The sequence below is a fragment of the Tachysurus fulvidraco genome, chromosome 9, assembly GCF_022655615.1.
Source record: "Tachysurus fulvidraco isolate hzauxx_2018 chromosome 9, HZAU_PFXX_2.0, whole genome shotgun sequence".
Taxonomy (NCBI): Eukaryota; Metazoa; Chordata; class Actinopteri; order Siluriformes; family Bagridae; genus Tachysurus; species Tachysurus fulvidraco.
Window position 1 is genome coordinate 10,451,132 of NC_062526.1, and position 21,246 is coordinate 10,472,377.

The 21,246-nt window shown below is 40.1% G+C and overlaps 1 protein-coding gene across 1 annotated transcript in view; it reads left to right on the plus strand.

Moving 5' to 3' along the window:
- notch1b (notch receptor 1b) overlaps positions 1-21,246 on the plus strand; it is a 36,288-nt gene that overhangs the window by 9,576 nt on the left and 5,466 nt on the right. The window contains exons 3-30 of the mRNA XM_027138370.2: positions 1,304-1,566; positions 1,674-2,012; positions 3,414-3,536; positions 3,692-3,925; positions 4,133-4,288; positions 4,558-4,743; positions 4,964-5,077; positions 6,523-6,636; positions 8,113-8,346; positions 8,487-8,597; positions 9,297-9,489; positions 9,741-9,886; positions 9,990-10,103; positions 10,858-10,977; positions 11,126-11,278; positions 11,375-11,603; positions 12,519-12,720; positions 12,966-13,119; positions 13,238-13,422; positions 13,667-13,799; positions 14,061-14,318; positions 14,467-14,579; positions 14,819-15,390; positions 15,681-16,061; positions 16,146-16,291; positions 17,842-18,055; positions 18,295-18,382; positions 18,813-18,975. Of these exons, the coding sequence (XP_026994171.2) occupies positions 1,304-1,566; positions 1,674-2,012; positions 3,414-3,536; positions 3,692-3,925; positions 4,133-4,288; positions 4,558-4,743; positions 4,964-5,077; positions 6,523-6,636; positions 8,113-8,346; positions 8,487-8,597; positions 9,297-9,489; positions 9,741-9,886; positions 9,990-10,103; positions 10,858-10,977; positions 11,126-11,278; positions 11,375-11,603; positions 12,519-12,720; positions 12,966-13,119; positions 13,238-13,422; positions 13,667-13,799; positions 14,061-14,318; positions 14,467-14,579; positions 14,819-15,390; positions 15,681-16,061; positions 16,146-16,291; positions 17,842-18,055; positions 18,295-18,382; positions 18,813-18,975 (5,438 nt within the window). The remainder of the gene's footprint in view (positions 1-1,303; positions 1,567-1,673; positions 2,013-3,413; positions 3,537-3,691; positions 3,926-4,132; positions 4,289-4,557; positions 4,744-4,963; positions 5,078-6,522; positions 6,637-8,112; positions 8,347-8,486; positions 8,598-9,296; positions 9,490-9,740; positions 9,887-9,989; positions 10,104-10,857; positions 10,978-11,125; positions 11,279-11,374; positions 11,604-12,518; positions 12,721-12,965; positions 13,120-13,237; positions 13,423-13,666; positions 13,800-14,060; positions 14,319-14,466; positions 14,580-14,818; positions 15,391-15,680; positions 16,062-16,145; positions 16,292-17,841; positions 18,056-18,294; positions 18,383-18,812; positions 18,976-21,246) is intronic.

The window sequence follows — 21,246 nt, forward strand, 5'->3', positions numbered from 1 at the left end:
ACAATAACAGAAATTATAGCAGAAGCAGACAGAATACAGCTCTCACCATGCTCTTAATTTGTCTGCCATTCTTGGTTTTCTATCTCCTGTGTTTTTTTTTCCTTGTTAATGTTATTGGTCATCCTAATCCTTTTCAAGAAACAGTAAAAACACTACCTCTCCCTTCAGGTTAGAGGCCCTGTTGTGATCAGAGACAAAACCACTGGGAATTTGTACAGCCTGCCCCAGGCTCTAAAGATAATGCATAGCTTTTCACCAGTGGTGTGGTTTTAATGTTAGAGAAAGGTTGTTTCAACATTGTTATAGTAGGGAAAAGCATGCTCTTTGTGTCATCCGGGCAAATCAGACAAATATCTATGCCCAAGCCAGCCCCTGTTGCCAAGTCTATTTGACTTTTTTTTTTTAACGGTATTTGCTGTTTGTTCCTTTTATGCTCATAGTTCTTGATTGATGCTGGGATGAGCTTCTACTGTAGAAGAATACACACTATTGAGGAGGTGGAAGAGCGCTTTGAAGTCCTGATAATGTTAGCTCAGGGTTCAAAGACTCTGGTATAGGCTCTGCCTTGTCCTTTGAGTGAATGGATGGTAGAAAAAAGCTGAAGCATGCAGAAATTTCCTACTAAGAGTTGATGATTGGTGCTTTTCATGCAACAGTTTCAAACAGGATTAGAAGTACAAGCCAGAATTTTCAATGAGCTGTGTAGAATCCCATTCTTTTATAAAAAAGATTTATTCTGTGATGAAGAAAATTGTGATTTTCTTTTCCTTTTCTACTTGACATTTTATAAATTGAGTCTACAGCACAAGTGAGATTTATATTTCATGCTTCATTGTTTTTTTCTTTACTATATATCAAGGCTTTGTTGTTGTAATATGATGTGTGTGTGTGTGAGAGAGAGAATTTGGGAAAATGCAACCTCAGTGCCCATCTACCATTTTGGTTTTAACCAATAACCAAGTAATAACTTTCTTTTCCTTTTTTGTGGTTCTTTGGGGCTGCCTTCATAGCCACTGTTAAAACTGTACATCTAACACCTTACAGATTTATTAGATATCATAATTGTTTTTTTTCTTCTATCACATTAAATGTTACAGAAGTTGGATTAATAGTCATTTATGATTAGCCACCAAGTTTTTTATGATTTGATTTACAAATCAAGCTAAAAATCACAGATCCTAAGGAAAAAACAAAAAGCATACACAGTGTTGTTCATGTAATCTGTTAACTATGTTTAGATCATATAGAATTGATCAACTGGCCTTTATTGTTATTGTTTACCTGACATGTGGTCTTTTTTAAGGTGTCCTGACAAATATTTGGGTCTGGCTTGTCAGTTTTCCAATCCTTGCCTGCCGAATCCTTGCTGGAATGGAGGCATTTGCCAGGCAAGCATCCGTGACAAGAAAGTGGACTATGTCTGCCGTTGTCCATTGGGTTACATGGACCCACGATGTTTGACTCCCACTGACAACCCATGCCGAAGTTCCCCGTGTGGAAATGGTGGGACATGTGAGCTGACCAGTGTCCACACATTCAAGTGCAAATGTCCTCCAGGCTGGACTGGTAAGAGTGTTATGTTCTAAATGATTTTCTCACAGTAGACTTCTCAGCTAAATATCAGGCAACCAAGCGAGTATATCTACTGATTATGTACTATTCTATTTTTACAGGTAAAAGCTGCCAGCAGGCTGACCCTTGTGCCTCAAACCCTTGTGCCAACGGAGGCCAGTGCAGCCCATTTGATTCTAATTACATCTGCACATGCACACCCTCCTTTTCAGGGGAGACTTGTAAACAAGATGTTAATGAGTGTGCTCAGATCCCATCTCCCTGCAAGAATGGCGGTGTGTGCGTGAACGAAGTGGGCACCTATCGCTGCAACTGCCCAGCTGAGTACACAGGGAAACACTGTGAGACTCTTTACCAACCCTGTAACCCATCACCATGCCATCATGGCGGGACCTGCATCCAGATCGGAGACACAAACTACGAGTGTTCCTGTCTGCCAGGTAGGATGGCATAATCTTATTTGAATGTTGGTGGTTTATTAACTAGCCAAATAAGCTAACTTTTTATTGGCAGTGTTTTTTTGTTTGTTTGTTGTTTTTGTAGTAATTGTGGGCAAACCAAATGATAGCAGCCTGCCACTGTCACTGTCAAACACTGATACTAGAAATTTATAAGAGCAAACTGGCTTTTGTAATCACTTTGTAGTGTCAGTGTTTCCCACCAGTGTGGGACTTTGGCTAGGCTAGCTCTCTCTCTCAGTGTCCTCTCATGAGCATGATGTAAGTGAACCCTGTGTGTGTGAACTGGTCAGGAGGAAGGCATTAGCGCTTATCATGAGGAAGTGTCTGAAGGTCAATATCCTCACAGTGTTGTCTCTGGATTAAGAGAACATGAATACACATAATTGCCTTACATAATTAGAAATTCGCACAATTTCTAGATGACTAAACTGCACAGTATTGTAGCTCCCAATGGATAGAACAGTCAGAGTGATTATTTTATATACAGACTCACTCACTCACTCACTCACTCATTTTCTACCGCTTATCCGAACTTCTCGGGTTACGGGGAGCCTGTGCCTATCTCAGGCGTCATCGGGCATTGAGGCAGGATACACCCTGGACAGAGTTATATACAGACTTAATATTGTTATTATTTTTAAACAAACAAATTGTTTAAGAAGTGGAAATGCATAGCATGAATGAAAATGTGATTGGGGAACCAATGGTTCTGCATTTCTACTGTCTACTTCTTGTGAAAGGTGAATATTTGCATGTCTTTTATCCTTTTCCTCTCGCTGTGTCATTGGCTGTAGTCCTTGGAAGTTGTCCATCTATACTGTTAACCATTTCTCAGGAAACCTAAGATTAATAATGAAATCGGGAAAGAACAGCTGTGTATATCATTCAGAATGGTCTTAGTATAAAGCCATAAAGAACTCGATTTTCATGGTAGTGAAAGTAGGCTTTTATCCATCGATTCCCAAAAATATGTACCAAATTCTGTGCTTAGGATTAAAAATATATTTTCTTATATGTCACTGGTACTGTATGAGATATAATAGGAATGTTTCATGCTGCTGTTGTAATCAGAGGAAACTGTGGTTGTTGTCAGTTGACTCTGTTGCTGCTGGCGTCTCTGACTTGAGACCTGGCACTAGTATTTTTCCCAGAAAAAGAAAACGGTTCGACCACAAGACCTTTAACCACGCTTTTAGAATGTAACAGTGGGTTTCACAAACACTGTATCCCTATGTTAAGACTAACATTTATTTGAAAGAGACCAAAAATATTTAACTTCAAACATATATTCATTACAAAAAAAGATGTTAGAAACTTCATTGTTTGAATTTTATGTTTCATTCCACTAGCTTGACAAACAATAAATAACATCTATCACAGGTTTCAGTGGTCAAAACTGTGAGGAGAACATTGATGACTGTCCAGACCATCGTTGCCAAAATGGAGGAAATTGTGTAGATGGGGTGAACACTTACAACTGCCAGTGCAAACCAGAATGGACAGGTATGAATTCTACACATTTATTATACTGCATTTTATTCTGTGACAGTATAGAAAAAGTGTTATATAATGAGCCATGGTTTTAGCTTACAAACAACTGGTTGAATATATTTAGCATATGTGTCATGTTTATTTTCTGGTTCTGTGTTCACTGATAGGTCAGTTCTGTATGGAGGATGTCAATGAATGTGACCTGATGCCCAACTCCTGTCAGAATGGTGGCACTTGCCTAAACACTCAGGGTGGATACAACTGCGTGTGTGTGAATGGCTGGTCAGGTGATGACTGCAGCAAGAACATTGATGATTGTGTCGATGCTGCTTGCCATCAAGGATCAACTTGTCACGATCGTGTAGCATCCTTTTATTGTGAATGCCCACCTGGACGCACAGGTCTGTTTTTTAACCTTTGATTTATTTTCATTTTGCAATCATTTGTAGAATATGGTTGAACTATAAGTAACTGGCCATTTATTTTACATTATTTTATTTATCATTATTATTTGGCAGGGCTGAAATACACTTTTTAAATAAAATAGGGCTGTGGAAAAGATTTAAGTGTATGCGACGTATTAACCATGTCATTTTTGTCTAATCCAGGTTTGCTGTGTCACTTGGATGATGCTTGTATTAGTAACCCCTGTCAGAAAGGCTCGAACTGTGACACCAACCCAGTGAACGGCAAGGCTATCTGTACCTGTCCTTCAGGCTACATTGGCTTAGCCTGTGACCAGGATGTTGATGAATGTTCTTTGGGTAACATCTTTAACCTACATTTAGAGAGAAATTCTCTACATTCAAAAACTAAGCATGGGTGGCTAGTGTAATTGTATGTCTTTTACAGATACGTACATATGTATGTATATACAGTATATATAATAAATAATAGTTTTGTTATCAAGCTGTTGATCAATATTAGATTTGATCCTTCCCGACTAATATCAAGACCAGCAGTCATTGCTTCTGTGAACTTCATGTTAGAAGATGTATTCTCATGTATAGCATTTTTGTTCTTTTGTCAATAGGTTCAAACCCTTGTGAGCATGCTGGGAAGTGTCTGAACACCAAAGGCTCTTTCCAGTGTATGTGTCCTCAGGGCTACGTGGGGGCTCGCTGTGAACTCGACGTCAATGAATGCATGTCCAACCCATGCCAGAATGATGCTACCTGCCTGGACCAGATCGGAGGCTTTCAATGCATCTGTATGGCAGGTAAAGGAACATATTCTCATTCTATACATGGTATGGTGAACAGCAACAGTGAAGTAAACATATATGTTCAGGATACTATAAGTTATTTTGTGTGCTTAAAGATGAAAGTACATTTGTGTATTCTCTGTTTGGTCCACAATAAAATATTCTTATCACCTCACTAAGCCATGTTGAATTCTTTGACTAAAATTGAAGCCTACCTTTCTCTGCTAATTGACAGGATACGAGGGAGTCTACTGTCAGATCAATATAGACGAGTGTGCTACCGTTCCCTGTCTCAACAATGGGAAGTGCATTGACAAGATCAACAACTACCAGTGCGAGTGCCCCAAAGGTAAGCATAACCCCTGGACAGCACAGAGAGAAGAAACTTAATCCTGCCCTCAGGCTGGTTTAACTAGTTTCAGCCAAATTGCTAAAAAAAAATCCATATAGAAGGATTCTGAAAATTTATCTATTTCTGCTATTGTTAGTATGTAACATTATCAAAAGTATCTGGTATAACAAAGTGAGTAAATTTTTTTTAAGTAATCGTGTAACATTTTGGGAAAGAATTTCATTTAGATCAAGTAGGGTATATCGTACATTCCTGTTTTGTTTGTTTGCTGTTCTGAACTTTGAAATTTTATTTTGTTCATTCATTTAAAAAAAGTGGAAGTAATGCTGGTGATAAAGTAGGAGAAATGTCATAAAAAGCAGATTACAAAATTGTTGTACAGAAAGGCAATAGGGTGTATGTTGTATAGGGTGGAATGCATGTGAAATTCATGCATAAATACTGGTGTAATCAAGGTACGCTAATAGGATTTTGTGGCGAGAGGTGGCGAGTCCTCTGGGGACCCTGAGCAAAGTGATTGGGAGTTGTGAAGAACGGTAAGCCAGCGAATCAGAGTCTAGTCCACTCTACTCTGTTTTCAAATGCAAATTAGTACACCGTTCAGAATGCAGGGCAGGGTAGCTTTTCAATGGCATACATAGCGAGACCATGGTAACCACAATAGAGCTTTTTGAAATGTGCCATTTTAGAAGCCTGGAGGAAATCCCTGTTGGATTATTAGATAGCTCTGGAACATTACCACAAAGGAATTTCCACTGAGATGAGCAATGGTGTTATTTAATCTACATGAGATGGCTAATAGTAATTTTAGTCATTTGAATATTCAGGTACCTTAAATATAACTTATGGGGTTTTTAACTAGAACCTGTGCATAAAGTTTACTTTGGAGATAGCTCTAACTATAACTGGTCTGCTCGTTTGTGCTGAATTATGAGCTAAGTAAATAGTGAAAGGTTATAGGTAGCAGAGATTTTTTAGGCAGTGCAGAGAGGGGGCCAAGGCAGGATGAGAGAATGCACATTGTGATGGAAAAGTTCTTCAGGACAAAGGGAGCAACCACTGCAGCTTTGCATTTCACTGAATAGACTGTTCCCTTTTGTCTGATACTCTTGGTCAGGAGGCCGTGGAAGGTTTTTTTTTAACCCCTTTCTCCTCTCTATGACGATTTATTGAACACAGAGTTTGGAAAAGGGGGGACAAAGAGAGAGAGAGAGAGAGAGAGAGAGAGAGAGAGAGAGAGAGAGAGTGAGTGAGAGAGAGAGTAAAAACATTGAGCTATGTGGGGACATGTTAATGAAGCATAGCTGGGGATTGTGTAGATGAGTGTGGTGGAATGAAGCAAGTGTGGTCTGGAGAGATCATCCCAAAGGCCCTCTTTATTATCCCCCTCTTTCTCTTCACCCCCACTTCTCACTCCTCCCTCACTCTGCCTCTCTTCTCAGGATATTCTGGGAACCAGTGCCAGGTTGACATCGATGAGTGTGCCAGTACGCCCTGCAACAATGGCGCCAAGTGTATTGACGGGCCTAATATGTACACCTGCCAGTGCACTGAGGGTAAAACAAATATTTAAGCACTTTTATTTGTTATAATTACAGATCTAACCTTTTAAGACACTTTTCAGAAGCAGGTTATTAATAAACTATACAATGTCTGTACCGTTACAAGGAAATTGCCCCTGAATCAGCTTATATTGTATACACATATTGCATGGCCAAAAGTATGTGGGCACCTGACAAACACACCCTAAGTGCTTGGTGAACATCCCATTCCAAAGCCATGGATGATAATACAGAGTTGTTTCCCTTTGCTACTGTAATAACCTCCAATCTGCTGGAAAGACTTTCCACTAGATATTGAAATGAGGCTGTGAGCATTAGTAAGATGTGGCACTAATGATTGAACCTTGACAAACCATTTCTTTATAGACCTTGCTTTGTTTACAGAAGCATTGTCTAACCTTACAAGTAATCTGATTGGTTTTCTCTTACCATATCAAAGATAAGCTCTGATTGAATCTCTCTATATATATATTACCTGTACAAACTGCAAGTTAAACTTTACTAAATTTTTACCATATTAATAGAAATATTTTAAATGTGGATGCCAAAACATTGTACTGTGGAATCGGGGATTGATGAACTTGAAGGCTTATATGAGAAACACAGTAATATAAAGCAGTGGTCCCCAACCCCCGGGCCGCGGACCGGTACCGGTCCGTGGACCAAATGGTACCGGGCCGCCCAAGGAACATTAAATTATTTCCATTTTATTTACTGTGGTGTATTTCTCTCGGGTTTGTGCGACTTTCCATGGATGAGAGGTTAACCGGGAGCTGAGAGACGTCACCTAAACCCGCACCAATACCGCACATGCGCAAAATTTTGTGATCTCGGGCCGAGTTTAGGTGACGTCTGGAGCTAAGCGGCTCCAAGCGGTAGTGGTGTTGTAGCTTTGGTGGAGAGAAGGTGTGTATCGCTCTTCTCTCTCTTCACCGGTACTTTCTCATGTTTAACAGTGCTTGGTGTACGTGTATATTGTGTTTGCTCAAATTTAACCCACAAATTAGCAAAAATGAGTACGAAACAGACGTCGTTAGAAAGTTAGAAACTCTGACGGTGATCTGGATTAAAGTCATGGCGGAGATTGCCACCACAGCACTTAAATCCCTATTGCCATTTCTGACATGCTATCTGTGTGAAGCGGGGTTTTCTGCAGTGACGGCAACCAAAACAAAACAACGGAATAAACTGGACATAAGCAACACACTTCGGGGGTCATTGTCTCTTATTACCCCAGATGGAACCGTCTAGTTGCAAAGAAGCTCAGGGTTCTCATTTAGTTAGCATTGTAGTGAGTTAAGAATCCATGTTTAAATACAATTAAATTGAAATTATTAATTTCAATTTAATTGTATAGCCGCCACCCCCCACCCCCAGCGGGACGCAGTAAAATTATTAAACATTGACCGGTCCGCAGCGAAAAAAAGGTTGTGGACCACTGATATAAGGTATTTTTTTATTATGTTCCAGGTTATACAGGACAGCACTGTGAGTCTGATATAGATGAGTGTCTGTCCAATCCGTGTCACTATGGAATCTGTAAGGACGGCCTGGCCAGCTTTACCTGCCAGTGCCACCTGGGCTACTCTGGTCGACTGTGTGAAGCCAACATCAACGAGTGTCTGAGCCAGCCATGCCATAACGGAGGCACCTGTCAAGACCGGGCAAATTTTTACCTGTGTGTTTGTCCTAGTGGAACCTCTGGTGAGGAAGTAAACTAGAATTCTGCTACAGCCTGCTGTTGTTTAGATGCTAAATTTTATACACACACACACACTCACTCACACACACACACAGGGAATAATTTTTGCTGTAGAGATTCACTGGACATTTTTTATTCGCAGGTGTTAACTGTGAGGTCAATCTGGACGACTGTAAGAGTAACCCATGTGACTATGGCAAGTGCATTGACAAGATCAATGGATACGAGTGTGCCTGCGAGCCAGGATACACAGGTCAGTTGCTTATAGATATACACAAATATCACCTCTTTGCTGATAGATAGTGTTAATATACCCTGTTTATTGACTGATATTATTTGGGTAATATTCATGAGTTGCACCGTGTGGATCAGATGGCAAGAGAATGGCACTCTAAAGACAGGGGGAATGGGTGCTGACAATAGCCTCCCCAGGTGAGTTTGCCACAAACAAGGGTGTGGAGGGACAGCTGGCCAGCGAGTACAAACTCTGACTGCGGTGTTGCCTTACACTTCCTCCCAATCCCCCGCCTGGCGCTCCGACACGCAACCTCTGTTGCTCCCCCATTCAATGGAAAGAGCTGCCAGGCATCTGGGGGGGAACTTTAAAGGACAAAAGATTTGCAAAAGATTTGTGTAAGCTGATCTTTTAAAAGGGGAAAGTTGGCAGGCGCTTTAAAGAAGAGCGACAAACGAAACCTCCCTTTTCATGCTGTGCCTCGCGTCGGCTGAATGGTGGCGCTGCTTCAAGTGGCGGCAAAAAGCTGGTGGATAACAGCAATCTGTGAAAGAGGCAATTCAGTTTGTTGGAAAAGAAAAATGTTATCATATATATATATATATATATATATATATATATATATATATATATATATATATATATGTATGTATTGTATCTGAGTTTTTAATCCTGCTTTTAAATGCTCATTAAACTTATAAACTTTTTCCATCACAGGAAAAATGTGCAACTTCAATATCGATGAGTGTGCCATCAATCCCTGTCACAATGGAGGAACCTGTATCGATGGAGTCAACGGTTTTACCTGTCAGTGCCCTGATGGCTATCATGACTCTACCTGCCAGTCTCAACTCAACGAGTGCCTCAGTAACCCTTGCATTCATGGACACTGTGAAGACAAAGTCAATGGGTATGATGTTCTTATTTCCCTTATTAAAGTCAAAGTCTAGTATTCTATTAGCTTACTATCCATCCACCTCATCTCTTACATATGGGTGATCAACATGGGCAATAATTTCAATGTTTTCCTAAATTAGTTTTTGTGCTAATGGTCACGAGGTCTGATAGTAACTTCGTATTTTTTTCTTGTATAAACTGATGTGCTCCATTTAAAATGGAAATATATATAAAACAATATCTCATTCACCTCTTTTTCTGTAGTTATAACTGCATTTGTGATTCGGGTTGGAGTGGCATCAACTGCGACATAAACAATAACGAGTGTGAGTCAAACCCCTGCATGAATGGTGGCACCTGTAAGGACATGACCAGTGGATATGTGTGCACCTGCCGAGCTGGCTTCAGTGGTAAGTGCTGCTCATTTTGCTTATGTACACCTGCAGGATGGCTTAAGTCATATAGCTTATAGCCTCATTCAAACCGATCCGGGTTCCATGATTTTGTTTTTAGGTCCTAACTGCCAGACGAACATTAACGAGTGTGCTTCAAACCCGTGCTTAAACCAGGGGACTTGCATTGACGATGTGGCCGGCTACAAGTGCAACTGTGTGCTGCCTTACACTGGTACAAGCTTGATTGTTTACTAACATTCCAAATCTTAAAGCTGACATTTTTGCACAAAGTAAAATACAGAGATATGATAAATGTGCTCCCAAGGTCATGTTCTGTGCTCGGTTCAGCAACAGCGCTTCCTTTTTCCTCTCCACAAGCTGATTGCCTGTTTGGTCATCCTGGCCTGCTGTGTATACGCAAGTGCCGCTGATAACATTATGGGAATGTGTTTGCAGAAGAGTCTGCATTCTTTCCTTTCTCTGTATTTTTTTTTACAAAACAGACAGGATCATTTGCAGCCTACTGGACTGAAATCCTGTTAATTTTTTTTTGGCGGAAAAATCCACACCGAGTTGGAGCTGGAATAACAAGCGGGTCCTGGTGCAGGCTGGGTGGGAACAGTAGCCTGACACATTTCCTGTTTGCCTTGCTTCCTCTCTCACAGAAAAGCAAATGGAAAGACAATGAACGGAAAGGCCTGTCAGCTTCCTGTAGGGGCCTGGTGTCGTGGAAACAGATAGGAAGACGGGCTGTGAGGCCACCCACCTCTTCTTACCAGTGATGAAATGCTAATGTCTCTGAGAAGAGGCAAATCTTTAAAGGGCTTTTTCCAAATCCAGTGCCATTAACTAAATATAGTTCAGTTAAGAGTGAAAGAGTCTTGGAGGAAACGGCAACTCGTACTAACAAAGTACATGAATAAATGCTATCAATCATTTGGAAAAGCTGCATTGTTTTAAAATAAGGTTTATTTTGTGATTCACAGGCGAGAAATGTGAAACTCTGTTAGACCCTTGCAGTCCCAAACCCTGTAAGAATGGTGGGGTTTGTAAGGAGTCAGAAGATTATGAGAGATTTTCGTGCATATGCCCTGAAGGCTGGCAAGGTTAGTAAGCACAGTGCAGCAAAGCAAAATAAATAAGTAATAGCGTGCAATTTGCTCATTATAATCAAATACTCCACTGCTTTTAAAGGAAGTCAAAGAACATTTGTTGCATGTTTGTTGCATCTGATTTCCTTTCCTGTTATTACAGGTCAGACCTGTGAGATTGATATCAATGAGTGTGTGAAAAACCCATGTCTCAATGGCGCCATCTGCCAGAACTCCATCGGCAGCTACCAGTGCAACTGCAAATCAGGCTACAGTGGACGCAACTGTGAGACAGACATTGACAACTGCAAGCCCAGTAAGTCCATTTCCTACTGTTCTTCTATATGCTGGCCCTTTTCTTGATCTCTTACTCTTTCCATGATGCATATAACCCTATTTGTGTTTTACCCAGACCCATGCAGTAATGGTGGGTTCTGCAGGGACGGTATAGACACATTCACTTGCACTTGCCTCCTGGGATTCCGTGGTCCCAAATGTGAGGAGGACATCAACGAGTGTGAGAGCAATCCCTGTAAGAATGGAGCCAACTGCACAGACTGTGTGAACAGCTACACCTGCACGTGTCTCTCTGGTTTCAGTGGCATTCATTGTGAGACCAACACACAAGACTGCACTGAGAGGTAAAACCCACCCTCCATTTGCTTTTCTATTTAAGCTGACTCTGATTTGCACATCATTCTGATGTGTAAATCACAACCTTTACACGCACACTGCCTTTACTGTTTTGCTTACAACGGTCAACTGTTTTGGCCATTTGCAGTTGATTTTAAGATCTTTCTTACGGATAGTACAAAAAAAATAATCTGACTCAGGACCAACCCTCTTTAAACTTTCATAAAAGAACTGGCAGAAGATTAGGTAAGATATACGACTATGTTGTGTTGGAAACTGAGTTGCTATTATACGTGTGCTTGGACTGCCCCTTGGCACTCCCTTTGGTGGACAAACCTCCATGTAAGTACATGATCGGCTTCTTTCCCAGGACATGGGACATGACTAAAAAAATAAAACTTATAAAGGGTGTGTATGGAAACCAAAGGCAGTGCATCCTCAAAGCAGATTTATTAGGGGAACCTAAGGGTCATGCTAAAGTCTTTGGCTGGAATAAAAACAAGCAAAACAGTCAAAAAATCGTAACAATCCTGTTTTATTTCCATTGTACAATAGCTATTTGCCATATTAAAACATATGTGGAACATATATGAAACTGCTGCACATTAGAATAAGTGCATTAATATAAACGTGTGACTTGAATTGCTGTATTGTCAGAGCTGCTGTTATAGAAAATGAAACTTTTTTGACAAGTCTGATTCTGATTCAGCAACCAATATAATGGATCTGTGGGATAAAAACTATTATTTCATAATTTCATAAACTATAGGCCAAACTAGGTAGGATTAACAAGCAACACATGTGATGAATTAAATGTCATGGCAACAGGAACAAGTGCTGGAAACATAGACCAAATAAGAAAAGTGGTCAGATTGCTCAGGATTACAGAAAGCCATATGAATTTTCCTTTCTTTGTTTTGCAGTTCTTGCTTTAATGGTGGCACCTGCGTGGATGGCATCAACACGTTCAGCTGCCTTTGCCTAGCTGGCTTCACTGGCAACTACTGCCAGCATGACATCAACGAATGTGATTCAAAGCCATGCATGAATGGCGGCACATGCCAGGACAGCTATGGCACATATAAGTGCACCTGCCCTCATGGCTACCATGGGTTCAACTGCCAGGTACAACCCTCTGTCTGCAGTATATAATCTGATGGCACCAAAAGGTTGACTATTTGTCATTAATAACGCAAGAAAAAATTATTTACTTTTCTAACTAATGGTGAGGTCAGACATGGGGCTTAGAGCAGGGAATTTCCTAAATAGTATTGCAAACTGTATACAATCCAACACATTTATGTTCTTACACCATTGGAATACATGAATGAATAAGGAACATTTGAAATTGTGTCTTCTGTGCCATTCAGGATCTGGTAAACTGGTGTAAGCCGTCTCCTTGTAAGAACGGGGGTACCTGCAGACAGAGTGGCACTACATACACCTGCCAGTGCCAGACAGGCTGGACTGGTCTCTACTGTGATGTGCCCAGTGTCTCTTGCGAGGTTGCAGCCAAACAGCGAGGTAGGGACTTAGTATGGGTTTGTAAATGCAGTCCTTCTACAAGTGGATTCTCTGCTTATATTCTCTGCAGCATTTGGACATATTTAATTTATCACATTTTTCTCTGTCTGCTCTGAAGGTGTGGATGTTGCCAGATTGTGCCGTAACTCTGGCCACTGTCTGGATGCTGGAAACACACACTACTGCCAGTGCCAGGCAGGATACACTGGCAGCTACTGTGAGGAGCAGGTGGACGAGTGCATACCCAACCCTTGCCAGAATGGAGCTACATGCACTGATTACTTAGGAGGATATTCTTGTGAGGTGAGGTGAAACCCACTGAAATGGTACACAGTAATACATCATGTTTCTTTACTCACAGATTGCTGATTTAGGATTAGGTTCCCATTACAATGTCTTAATAGGATGATGATCAGGAAAGTTGGTATCCTTAGTGTGTTGTCACATTGATGCTTTTAGATGTGCACCCAAGGCAGGACTGGGGTTTTTAATATTTAATTTATATTTTGACATTCAATATACACTATTTTCCCTATCTCTCTTGCAGTGTTTGCCAGGCTATCATGGAGTAAACTGCTCCAATGAGATCAATGAGTGCCTTTCTCAGCCCTGCCAGAACAGGGGCATCTGCATCAACCTCGTCAATGCCTACAAATGCTCCTGTCCCAGAGGAACCCAAGGTCAGCTACCTCGTCTGTCAATCTGTTCATCCTGCACTTCACTAATTAGCAGACAGTAGTCAGCTTAGTGAGACTTTTCCTCTGTGATTGATTTTTCCTTGTTGAGTGAAATCCAGGAGTTTTAAGATGTAATTTGAACAAATATAGGCAAAAAAGTTCTATACATGCATCAATCCTATTTTTCATTGTTTATAATGATAGACATCTCATGCCTGCTCAAGCCTAATTCACACGTCTAACCGTCTCTGCTTTATTTTCCAGGTGTTCACTGTGAAATCAACATTGATGACTGCACACCTTTTACTGACCCTGTGACCCAGGAGCCAAAGTGTTTTAATAAGGGACGCTGTGTGGACCGTGTTGGTGGATACCACTGCGAGTGCCCACCTGGCTATGTGGGAGAGCGTTGTGAAGGAGATGTCAACGAGTGCTTGTCTAACCCCTGTGACCCACGTGGTACACGCAGCTGCATCCAGCTCACCAACAATTACCGCTGCGAGTGCCGCACTGGATACACAGGTACAATTATCTTTATTTTCTTTTCTCTGTCCATAGATATTACTTCCATCATAGAGCTATGGCAGGAACAATGTTCATTTTTCACTGATAATGTGGGGTTAAAGAATGAGCAGCGGATGTACATGATTGCATTTATGTTTTTTGGTAGGTCAGCACTGTGACACTGTGCTTGATGGCTGTAAGGGGAAACCGTGCCGAAATGGAGGGACCTGTGCTGTAGCCAGTAACACTCCCCATGGCTTCATTTGTAAATGTCCTCCAGTAAGTGACATATTTTTCTCCTCTATCTATTTCTTCATGGAAATGGATGATTTTTATTTATTTAATGGGTACAATTTCAGTGTGTCACGTGTGTGTCTAGAATTTTACCATGTTTATTTTTCCAGAGTTTGTATTCTATAAGTCAACAAAATCACAATTTTTTGAAAATTATTATTATTATTATTATTTCATTCCTTTCATTTGCTGAGGTACAGTACAAACCCCTCTCTCTTTTTCAGGGCTTCACTGGTTCATCCTGCGATTATGATGCTTATTCATGTGGCAGCCTTCACTGTTATAACGGTGGCACCTGCATCTCAGGACAGAAATCCCCACTGTGTCTGTGCACACCAGGCTTTAGTGGCCCAGAATGTCAGCACGCATCTGATGGGCATTGCGTTTCCAAGCCCTGCTACAACGGAGGAACTTGTAAAACCATCCCAGAGCCACCGTACTTCCACTGTGTGTGCCCGGATACATTCAATGGCCTGCTGTGCCATATTCTGGACTACGGTTTCTCCGGCGGTATAGGCCATGACATCACTCCACCACCTTCAGTGGTGGCTAGCTGTCCAGTGGCTGACTGTGCCTCTAAAAAGGGCAACAAGTTTTGCGACAGCGCCTGCAACAGCTATGAGTGCGAGTGGGATGGCGGTGACTGCTCACTCAATTTCCATGATCCGTGGAAGAACTGCTCAGCTGCACTACAGTGCTGGCGCTACTTCAACAATGGTGTCTGTGATAAACAGTGTCACAATGCTGGCTGCCTCTATGATGGTTTTGACTGCCAGAAAAGCAGTGGCGAGTGCAAGTGAGTTACAGATATCATAGAGTAGATACACATATGGTGGGATGTCTTAGCTGAAGTGAATTGTTTTCATTGAATTGAATTGAATAGAATTGAATTGAATTGAATGGATTGGTATGCTGTCTATAGAGAAAAAAGATATTTCAAATTAATTTAAATTTTGTTAGCATGAAACACAACATGAATGCTACAGATTAATTTTATGCTTTATTCCATTCTATTATGCATATCACTATGCAGCCGAGGTTCCATCTATCCAGCAGTTAAAATTATTCTCTTGCTTTATCTTTCAGCCCTCTCTATGATCAATATTGTAAAGACCATTATGCTGATGGTCACTGTGATCAGGGCTGCAACAATGCAGAGTGTGACTGGGACGGACTGGACTGTGCTGAGGACGTGCCAGAGAAGCGTGCAGAAGGCCATCTGGTACTGGTGGTACAGTTGCCGCCTGAGCAGCTACGCAACAACTCGTCAACTTTCTTACGTGAACTGAGCCGAGTGCTACACACAAACGTGGTGTTCAGGCTGGATGTGCAGGGCGAGCTCATGATTTACCCATATTACGGAAGTACACACGAGCTCAAGAAGCACAACATCAAGCGCTCTCTGGACTCATGGTCCAACGTCTTCGGCTCAGGCCACCATGAGCAAGACCACACGCAGGTCAGAGGGTAAGTGAGCGAGCTCCTTTGCAGTTGGTCTGTAAACAGTTAATGGAGGTTTTGGTATTATAGCACATTGTGTCTTCTCCCTAGCTCGGTGGTGTATCTAGAGATCGATAATCGACAGTGCTACCAGCAGTCGACCGAGTGCTTCCAGAGTGCTACTGATGTTGCTGCCTTCTTGGGAGCCCTCGCCTCTAGTGGCAACCTGAACATGCCATACATTAAAGCCGTCGGTAGTGAGTATTGATCACAAGGTTCTCATACTAAGTGTGAAAAGTTATTTTCATAACCATCTGTGTATTGTTTTTATGACAGTGTTGTTTTTACAACAGAATTTTCAGATTTGAGAGCAGTTATGGGTGGAATTCAAATCTCAGGCTTTTTATTAATGCACTCGTTCTTATACGTTAACATTTCTACAGTAACAACAAATTTTATGCATGACTTATACAGTGGATGTTCCAGATAATCTAAGCCAAACAAGAAACATGTTGAAAAAACATGCTGTTTTTTATTTAACTTTTATTGAATTCAGTGTCTTAGCTTTCTTTCAGTCAGCATGTTTTCCAAAATCTGGGCAAAATTAATATGAATCAATAAGAACAACAACAAAAAATGAACTCTGAGGCTCAGCAATTTTTTTGGTTATCTAATCAAACACAGGAAGCTATACAAAGACACAGACATATGTATATACACACACACGCACTGTAGCCTGCACGGGAGCATCTTCTTCCTGATATTCATAAATTGCCAGTTAATAGACACTTACTTGCTCTAATGATCTCAGAATATAATATACCAGTAGCAATCGCTCTAGGCTCGACCTTTAACAGTCATCCCATTTCACTCACACGCACATAGTGAACACTGCAGGGATTATGTGGATGACTTTGAACTTTTTGGTTTTTTTTGTACTCAAACACTAGAGAGCAAATGGAATCACACGTCAGATGAACTAAACAATCAATGTTGCAGTCAGAGCGCAAATCTACCTGCTCCAGGCACCAAGATGTTTAATTGCTATAAATCAAGCTCAATACAACAGATCTGTTTCTCAAATATCACACACGCACACACACACACACACACACACACACACACACACACACACACACACACACACACACACACACACACACACACACACCTTAGTGTGGCCTAAGCATGGAAAGAAGCAGGCTGCTGCAACCTTCACCTCTCTGAATGTAACACCAAGCCTTAGCGCATCTCTAAGGGTTTAGGTTAGGAGAGTTTATCATTTCAAAATCTTTAGCAGAGACAGGGAGAGGGGCAGGATAAAAAAAAAAAGAGAAGCGGAGGAAAATTGATCGGGAGTGTGCTAGAAGTTGGGAGTCTTTGTTATCTTGAAAATCCTAATAAATCCTTCGTCTTTACAGCTTAAAGCGTGCGCAGTAATTTGAAGTTCATTAATCCCTCCCTTTTTTCCCCCTTAAAGAAGAAGTGGTAAAGTTGTCTCCTGGTACCCTGGGCTGAGGAGATGTGAGAGGAGGTGTTCTTTCTCTCTTTTTTTTAACTTCCTCGTCTTCCTATTTGCCAGAACCTCTTTTTTCATGAAAAAATGGTTAGCGATTCTGATTATTCCTGAATGGCATACTCACACTTAGCAAGTGCACGCCACAAACCTGGCTCCTCTCACTGCGTCGCTTAGCCAAGCATCTTTTGCGTGTACAAGGATTGTTCTTCTACAAGGACATGTGTGTGACCTCTTCACACACTGTCCTGCACTCGTCCGTTAGGTCTGACATGTCTTTCCTTCTTTCAGCTGAGAGTGAACCTCAGCCACCCACAGAACCATACCTGCTATACGTGGTTCTGGTCGGTCTGGCATTGCTGGCCTTCGTGGTTGTGGGCATGGTTGCTTCCCGTAAGCGGAGAAGAGAGCATGGCCAGCTCTGGTTCCCTGAGGGCTTCAAAACCAGCGAGCCTAGCAAGAAGAAACGACGAGAGCCTGTAGGCGAGGACTCCGTTGGTTTGAAGTGAGTACAGTGAGTTTTCTTGGATGTAGGTGTGAACACAGAAAAAGAGGGCATAAAGCTTATGGCATGCTTAAGGTGCATTATAATAGAGAGTAGAATTTATTAGCAGTAATAAAAGGATGGGTTGTTAAATTAGAAGCAGGTTTTTGTTGGTGATGCAGATGCAAGAGTGTGGATACTGTAGGTTTGGTGATGGAGGGCACAGCAGCACTTCTGATGGGATTTTTTTCTCCTTATAGGCCACTGAAGAACTCCGATATTTCACTAATGGATGACAATCAGAATGAATGGGGAGAGGACGAGCCAGGAGATGCCAAGCGCTTTAGGGTACGACACAGTAATATCCTGAAACTTATTTGATGCAGTTCTGTCTTCTTTTGTATAGATTTAGAGGTATCAGAATCTTTATATAATATTGTTGTTCGTTCGGCTGCTCCCTGTTCGGGGTCTGCATATTTGATTTGGCAGAGGTTTTTCCACCGGATGCGCTTCCTGACTTTATTTAATATTCAATATCATTAACTCTTTATGATATTCCATAGCCTATTTGTACTAACATTTAGATTGCAATTTCAACTCAATTGCATTTCAGTTCCTCTGTTCCTCTGAATAAGAGTGCTAAATGTTATAAATGTAAACACCGGCTAATTTTTACAAACTTTATATTTCTAGCGTCTTAGAACATGTTTAATTAACTACCAGATATGGATTGAGGTCATTTTCATAGCTTGTTTGTAATTGTGTGTGTGTTCATTAGTTTGAGGAGCCAGCGATACTGAATCTGGATGACCAGCAGGACCATCGGCAGTGGACCCAGCAGCACCTGGATGCAGCCGACTTGCGGATCCCCTCCATAGCACCCACACCTCCTCAGGGAGAGAACGAGAATGACTGCATGGACGTCAATGTCCGAGGACCAGGTACTACAACTAAAATATACAAAAGAATTGTATTCTATTTGTATCTATCAATACGTCATAATATTAATAAAAAACAGATCAATTCAACTAATTTAACTTATTTAATTTAAATTTTATTTTAAAAAAAAACTATTTGGGATATACACATCCAGTATAAATCCACAATCCAAAATTTACTCTAGAAACTCTAATCCATATAACCAACAGTGTGCAAGAATGCAAGTTCACTGAATTTTGTAAAAAAAAAAATTGTATTTGCCTCCTGCCTGATTTGCTGTTTTCTAGCATATTTCTCACACTGGATTTTTTAGGCTAATACAAAAATCATATAATACTCACTGATATAAGTAATACCAGACCAAGAAAGATTTTTTTTCCCCAATATTTGAATGATATATTAAGGTATCAAATTCTTATATTAATAATTATGAACTTTTGCAGCAGTAACAGCAACCAAAAACTTCCTTTTGAAATCATTCTTTACACCGCAGTGGAGCAGTGGTACTTATTGGTTCGTTTCATATTTATATTCGTCAGTACTCAATAAGTATAAAGATTTTTTTCAGAACCTTTTGTGACTTTGGAGTTAAGTCATCACTGCACACTCTCTGGAACATTTCTCTGTTTCAAGTTTTATCCATATAAGAGATATAAGAGTTCAGTGAAATCCAACCTTTTCATCTTTGTTCTCTTTGTACTCTACAATTACTTCTATCTTCTGGTATAATTCAGTATTATTATTATTATTATTATTATTATTATTATTATTATTATTATTATTATTATTATTATTATTATTATTACACAACAACAACAACAACAACAATAATAATAATAATAATAATAATAATAATAATAATAATATTTCAGCATGGATGGCTAAAAGTTTGGCCTAAATTATTCGGGGTCATTTGGATAATTGAGTAGCACCCGGGGCAATTATGTGTTATATCAGTGCTGAGTAATTTTTATGTTTTAAATTTTAATTTCTAATTTTTAAACATCATGAGTTTATTCAGAATCACTTTGTTTATATTTTGTCTGAAATTATTCAGTGTGACTTGTAATGTAATGTGAATAAGATTTTTTTTCACATGTGTCAGTATAGTATCAAGGTAACTGAACTGACTAGAAGTTTGTTGTCCTGCTAACTATAACAAACTATCCCAGCTATAACAAACCCTGCAGAACCTTCAGACCTTTTTTCAAAGCCTCTAAGCACATGCACACACTCCATCACTGAGAAGCATCATGCTGTGGAAAGTGTTGCTGGGGAGCAGGTTTTATTTCACAAGCAGCTACCCGATAAAAGCTAAATATGAAAGGAATATAACACAACAGAGCATTCTGTTATAGGAAAATAATCAATGACGGGATGGTGCGATGTGATTAGCACCCTGAAGATTATTCATGTCCATTTCCAACAGCAATGTACTGAAAATGTATTATTTTGGTCAAATGAAATATTACATAATTAAATATTATTTATTAAATAGGCATTATTCTTTTTTAATTTATCTTATGGCTACATTTAATATTGTGGAATGTCTGTGAAACAAGGTAGTTGTGTCACAAGTGTCACTTTGTTCTTTCTCTTAACTTTTAATAGGGAAAAAAAATGCAGCTTGTAACAAAGAAATTCGACTTTACTGTGGTGGAAATTTAAAAGGAACCACTTTGCCATTAACTTTTACACAATGCTAAATAAAAAAAATTATACAATAACTTTTTTCTTTAAAAAAATATTCCAATTATTATTAGTGTTAAATTATGTGGAGAATACACCATAAAAGTCGAATTTCGAGTATAACAGTTGAGTCTTTTTTTAATTTACAGAATCTTGCAGCTTAACACTACTGTCTGTGTCGTGCTGTTTTAGAGTCATGAATCCCATTGGGGCAGTTATTTAATTATCATGTGAGCAAATGCTCAGAAAGATGAATCTACAATTACACATTTGCAATCAACATTCAATTAAAAAGAACTCACAACTAAACACTGGTTGACAATCAAGAGCTCTAAAAAACTAAGTCTAGTTATATGTGTATAGAAAAAAATGTATACTTGAGGATAACTAGCTACACCAAGACTTGCTGAGCAAATTCAATTACCTGGCAAGCAGCAGCAATTTTAAAGACCATTAAATCTCAGGTCTATCCAGCAATCACCCTCTTGTATGCTCGAGTTTTTTGAACGCTTTATTTTCTTAAGCTGTTTTGTAGTGAAAGCCCACCCACATTTGTTGGCATTCTCGTTATCTCCTGGTCTTTC